The following is a 6,000-nucleotide window of genomic DNA, read 5'->3' as shown; positions in this document are numbered from 1 at the left end:
TAATTTTTTTTAATTTCAAAATTTATCAAAAGCTGATTACCTGAGATGATATTGAACATCCGTGGATTCAGGATGGCAGGACAGATAAGTCGAAGAAAAACGAAACCACTAAATGGGAGGGAAATTTTTTGTTTTTTTTTAGAAAACACCTATATAAGGTGTTACTTTAAAACAATAAACAGAATTTTTAGCACTTATAGAACCATAAACTTCACTCTAAACCAATATAGGAAAGCCCAGACACAGTTAAGTTTTAGGAAACAGTAAGCCAAAACATCATATTTTAAGAATATACCTATTATATCTGATTCTTGAATGTGTTACTCTATTTAGAATTTTAGATTAAGCAGAACAACCTAAGTTGGTTGCACTGATTTTGTTGATGAGTCATATAAAAATAAGAATCCACTGCACTAGAGAAAAGGTAACTTATTGATAAATGAAAATGTATACAATAGGAGGCTGAAAAGGTTTTTTGTTTTTTGTTTTTTTTTTTGCTTTTTGCTTTCTTTTCTTTGAGACAGGGTCTTGTTCTGTCACCCAGGCTGGAATGCAGTGGCCCACAATCACAGCTCACTGCAACATTGAACCCCTGGGCTCAAACAATTCTCTTGCTTCAGTCTTCAGAGTAATTAGGACTATACGTAGGGTACACCTGGCTAATTTTTTTTTTTTTTAATTATTTTTGTAGAGACCACAGTCTCACTACGGTACCAAGGACAATTTCAAATTCCTGGCCTGAAACAATCCTCCTGTCTTGGTCTCCCAACGTGTTGAGATTACAGGCTTGAGCCATCATGTCCAGCCTGAAAAGCTTTTTAAGGCAAGACAAGGAATAATAAAGTTTAAACAGTTGTCAAATTACAAAATAATAGCAATAGCAAAAATTATACTCATAGCTGTCATATGTGATTTTATCTGTTCATTTTACTTTGGGACAATGTCAGTGTAAAAATGAAGCTTTTGTACATAACTCCTTTTCTGCCTCCTTTAGTCACGGGTAGGGAGGATATGTTGTCATGTAGATAAATTCTCTCTAATTTCCTTTTAAGAGGAATACACACTAATAACCTCTTACTTTCCCCATGTAAAGACAGGCATTATTCCTAACATAGTGAATTACACAATTCCTTTTACAGATTGACAGACACAATCTATGTAAAGACAAGCATTATTCCCAAAATGAGTTACACAACTCCTTCTAGAGATTAGTAAGACACAATCTCTGTTCTCTGTTACAGTGGATTACCTAATCTCTCAGCATTTACCTTTGAACATGTGCCTATTTGCTAATTTTTGGACTCTTAGAAGTAAACATGTTACCTCTCAATAGCATTTATAGAAATTGTAATACATTGGCCGGCATGGTAGTTCACGCCTATAATCCCAACACTTTGGGAGGCCAAGGTGGGCGTATCATTTGAAACCAGGAATTCAAGACCAGCCTGGCCAACGTGCTCTAACCCCATCTCTATTAAAAATACAAAAATAGCCAGGTGTGGTGGTGCATGCCTGTAATCCCAGCAATTTGGGTGGCTGAAGCACGAGAATCACTTGAACCTGGGAGGCAGAGGTTGCAGTTAGCCAAAATCACAGCACTGCACTCCAGCCTGGGCAACCGTTGAGATCTTGTCTCAAAAAAAAAAAAAAGAAAGAAAGAAAGAAACATAACATATAACAGTAACAATTAAGACTTTAAATTTGGACTTCTCAAATTACAAAGACTCACGTAAACTTTACTTGAAAATACTGTGATACTTATACATAGTAGGTCTATGAGCCTGAAACCAACCTTGGCAAAAATGCCCCTAAAACACCCTATTGCATCAAACAGTTCACAATTTCTTGCTGTGTTTGCTTAACAATTATGCTTATTTGAAACATACAGATTTATAGAACAGTTTTAATTGACACATCACCCATAACTGCTGGAATATTATGCTTGTAATTCTTTTCTTTTCCTCCCAATCACCACTAATGCCAAGAAAAGCAGAATCTGTAGTTCTTAAATATGTCACATCATAACCAAGAGAAATTTTATCTGCCCACCTATAAAAAAAAAAAAAAAAAAAGAAATAGAAGCCCCTTGACAAAATTTAGGTTGAAGGAAGGATTAACACACATTTTCAAAATGAATTGTGTAATAATGGTGGTAACGGTTGCCTAATTTTTTAAAAATATAACATGACATGGCAGTATATATTCTAAATAACAAATTATAAGAAGACTGCTATATTCCATGACACTTTGCATTAAACTTCCATTTGTCTGGAATTGGTTGGAGTATGCTTAACAAATGCAAAAGCCTACAATAAGAGTTAAGGATATCAGATTGGGTCTTAGTTACCTTTAGTTCTGCTTACCCACTAACTTTCTATATAACCTTAGTCCAGCAACTTAACCTCTCCAGACAGATCTGCTTCTTCGTTGGAAAAATATGTTAGAATAATGATAATGAAGTAACCTTAGAAATTCCCAAACTCCAGGATTTGCCAAAGCAATTCTTCCTATAGAATGATGATAATGAAGTCCCTTTATATAAGCTCCCAAATTCAATGATTTGCACAAATAGTTCTTCCTAATTATGGTACAATGAACAGACTGAAACACAGCTTCAAAACTACATGTTCTGGTTACAGATTAACTCAGAGTCACAGATTGAAACAAACCAATTAATATCTCAATGGGTCAATTACTGCTCTTCTCTCTTAGTGCCAATCTGTGTGAGTGTGTATATATGAAGAATACTATATGAAGTTAGCTACAGATTTTGTTATATAACTTTTAACCTCATCCTGTAAGGGTTTAAAAATCCTGAATAGTTCAATACTTACTTGACTGTAAATGAATGTTCATGTTTTTAGAAAATGCAGATGGTAGCTAAATCTCATAGTAACTTGAAGTTTACTTCAATTTTTTACAATTATCTACCTATCAGTACGTGATGTAACAAATGAATTGATGAGCCTTACCTAACAACTCTTGTTCTCATGGTGGTATTTGTAGGCCACTTATGCTGAACAGATTTTTGTAAACACCCATAAATATATCTCAGTGTCCTGCCAAAATAACACAACCATCTCAGCACAGAAAGCAAGTGAAAATACTGATCTCATAGCAGCCAAAAGCTTAATTTACCCAAATATACCACAGTTTAATACAACTGACCATTTCCCCCAAAAAAATATTTTGCCAGAAGTAATGAGACATTTAGCAAGAGGTAAGGAAAACTTTATCCAGTAAGTTTATCATCATCAGTTTATTCAGTCAACTTCTGGACATTTGCTTTCAGATATAGAGAAGTAACCAGCTGCAAATTCTGAGGAGAAATATTTAGACTTAAGTTAACTTCTACCTGAACAAGTGAGTTTACTAATACTGGAGGCCTAAAAGCATATTAACAGAGTGATTAGCCTATCAAAAATAGACAAATAGATAAACAAGATGTCTTATAATCTCAAATCTGAACTATAAACCTCTATTCACTCCCCAAGCTACTATACAAACCAGACATATTGGCTTGTACAAAAACAGTGGTTTAATTTAATGTAAATATTTCACTCTAGGATCTTTAAGGCAGTTCTTTTCTTTAAATACTATTTATCTTATAAAGATTAACCATGACTTTTTCAGAGTATAATAACAGGACAACAGAAAAGCTTTCACATGTATTAGAAATATAAATATTTCAAGACATACACAATTTCTTGTCAAATGAAAATTTCACCACTTACGGCGGAAGTATTTCTGAAGCCATGAATATTTTCTCCACAAGCTCTGAAAGTATGTTCAATAGGTGTGCTAAATTAGTGTTCACGTCTTCATTTTTTTCCAACTTTGATGGACTTAACTAAGATAAGGAATAAATCAATATAAATGCATCTTGGCAATGACAAATGCAAATGAATTGAGGTAAACAAGTAGTTGTAGTTTTCAAGGTTGTCTTTTTCAGTATCTCAGTGTGTATTCATCTTTTTTCTTTGTATAAGTGGGAGTTTGTAAGTAGTTTGCTCTATGGAACTCCTTCTGGTAGATTTGTTACCATTTATTCCCAATTACCCAACTGAAAAGCAAACAGTAATTAGTCAATTATGTTTATTTGGGGGGGGAAGCCAATTAAAAGCCTTTTCTGAATGAGACTTATTTAATGGCTAATAAAAATATCAAATGTCTTAGGCAGAATCACAAACCTTTGTCAGGACTCTTCCTGTAACCCTTCTGATCTAGTGTCAGCAGAGTAGATTTATCTATGGAAGTCCAAATTCTGTAGCCTGTCTCTAAAGTCTGGAGACTTCCTACCTACTTGCTGAATTTCTGTGTCATCCTTATGTTAGGCTAACTATGGCACTACTCCAGATTTCCAACATTAAATCACAAATTTCTTCCCTTCAAGTTATTAGTACAAATTGACATCTTTGTGCAGGATTAACAGTTGCTGGTCCCAGTGTCCACTGTGAGAAACAATTCCTTATTTTATTGATTTTTATGTCAAATCTAAAATATGTAGTCGCTTAACCATTAAAATGAAAGAATATATGTGTGAGATTCCGCTTACTATCTTAATAGTTTATTATGAATTTGTACTTAAGCTTTAACAATCCTAAAAGGTGTTTTTTATTTGCTTTTGTTGAGGTTATCTCAATTCTCCTCTCGCAAAAAAAACCTTCAAGGACAAAACTAGATGTTATGAAGTGCTACATAGGTTATGAGATAAGTCACTAGCAAAGCCTTCAGTTTATGTATGCACACTTTCTGTAAGTAATATATAGTTTGTCATTAGTACAGCAGAAGAAATGACCAAGTATTTCCAAAGTTCATTTTGTAAAACATTGTAATAAATATATTACAAAAGGGTATAACTGCTATGAGGAATAATTTTAGAAATCTAACATGTTTTCCTTAAAATGTAATGTATTTTTGCAAACAGGTGTTTTGCAAACAGGTGTTTGCAAAAATACTTCTTAATTAAATTCTTACCTCACAAGACTGCTTGCTTTCCATTATCTTTAAAATAGAGTCTTTCAAAGCATGATGAACAAACTGTGTAGCAGTGGCTTTCATATACTGCTCCATCAAGGTGCTTGCAAGTGTTGTGGCTCGAAATAGGGTAGTGGCTTCATCTACACGAATATTTACATTAGAAGATTATTTGTTAAGGACTCAATGTGACCAAATTGGAAATTAAGTGAATTCATTTTACCTCAACAGGAATAGCCTTTTAAATGTACCTTTTGCATGCAACATTGAAGTACTAATTACAATGACATCCTATACTTCTACAACTTAACTCTGTAAGACTTTCAGATGTATTACCTCTTTATATCATAAACAGGAGAAGGGATTAACACTGCATGTTTATACTGAAAAATGAAGACTCAGAATGGTTATATGGCTTGTCTAAGATCAATTAGACAGCTAGTGACAAAATTAGGACCATAAGTCAGCTGCGCTGTCCAATGACCCCAGGCTTTGAAATTTGGGGATTTATTTAGGATTACAAATATAACACAAAATCTCAATATAGATTAATTAGCCTAAAACATGTCTGATGAGTTTCGGTAAAATTTTAATAAAATACAAATGCTGTCAGAAAAGATAAACTCAATGTAAAATAAGGATCACAGTTTTATCTATTCCTTGACAAATTATATACCTTTATAATTTTTATAATGAGGAGGAAATAGTTCTAAACTTTACTATTTATTTGGGGAATCTAGAAGCAAGAACTGTTACTGAATCAAAGTGCTTGGTTGGAGGGGCAGGGAGAGGGTAATTATTTCAACGTATTTGTAAGTCATTAAAAACACTGTGTGTCCATCAGCTTGGGAACTACCCATCTATAAAAGCTAGAAATAAAATGCAGGTGACACCCAACTTCTGTGCAATGAAGTAAAAAGTAAGAGAATATAGTTAAGTATGCCAGACTTTTCTTGATAGTCAAGCACTATGAGCCACTGATGTGGACACAGATACCACTTTTCTTGGGGCTTCTAGTACTTA

General features: G+C 33.8%; 2 protein-coding genes across 8 annotated transcripts in view; one reads left to right on the top strand and one right to left on the bottom strand.

The window, feature by feature from the left end:
• Window positions 1–6,000, bottom strand: part of RASA1 (RAS p21 protein activator 1) — a 112,568-nt gene that overhangs the window by 7,795 nt on the left and 98,773 nt on the right. For both annotated transcript variants that reach the window (XM_017508108.2, XM_017508114.2), the window contains exons 18-21: window positions 4,978–5,120; window positions 3,735–3,850; window positions 2,973–3,059; window positions 41–108 (exon numbers count right to left, since the gene is read on the bottom strand). In XM_017508108.2, coding sequence (XP_017363597.1) covers window positions 41–108; window positions 2,973–3,059; window positions 3,735–3,850; window positions 4,978–5,120 — 414 coding nt within the window. The remainder of the gene's footprint in view (window positions 1–40; window positions 109–2,972; window positions 3,060–3,734; window positions 3,851–4,977; window positions 5,121–6,000) is intronic.
• The window catches only part of CCNH (cyclin H), a 51,765-nt gene that overhangs the window by 35,328 nt on the left and 10,437 nt on the right, over window positions 1–6,000 (top strand). Inside the window, exon 10 of one of the 6 annotated variants that reach the window (XR_001818914.2) lies at window positions 4,633–4,652. The exons of the other annotated variants lie outside the window; for them this stretch is intronic. The gene's annotated coding sequence lies outside the window, so the exon portion shown is untranslated. Of the gene's footprint in view, window positions 1–4,632; window positions 4,653–6,000 lie in introns of those variants that run through there. 6 annotated transcript variants of the gene reach the window in all.

This window comes from Cebus imitator, unplaced genomic scaffold (genome assembly GCF_001604975.1).
Source record: "Cebus imitator isolate Cc_AM_T3 unplaced genomic scaffold, Cebus_imitator-1.0 Scaffold16, whole genome shotgun sequence".
NCBI classification, from domain to species: domain Eukaryota; kingdom Metazoa; phylum Chordata; class Mammalia; order Primates; family Cebidae; genus Cebus; species Cebus imitator.
This window is presented reverse-complemented; position numbering and strand designations above follow the sequence as displayed.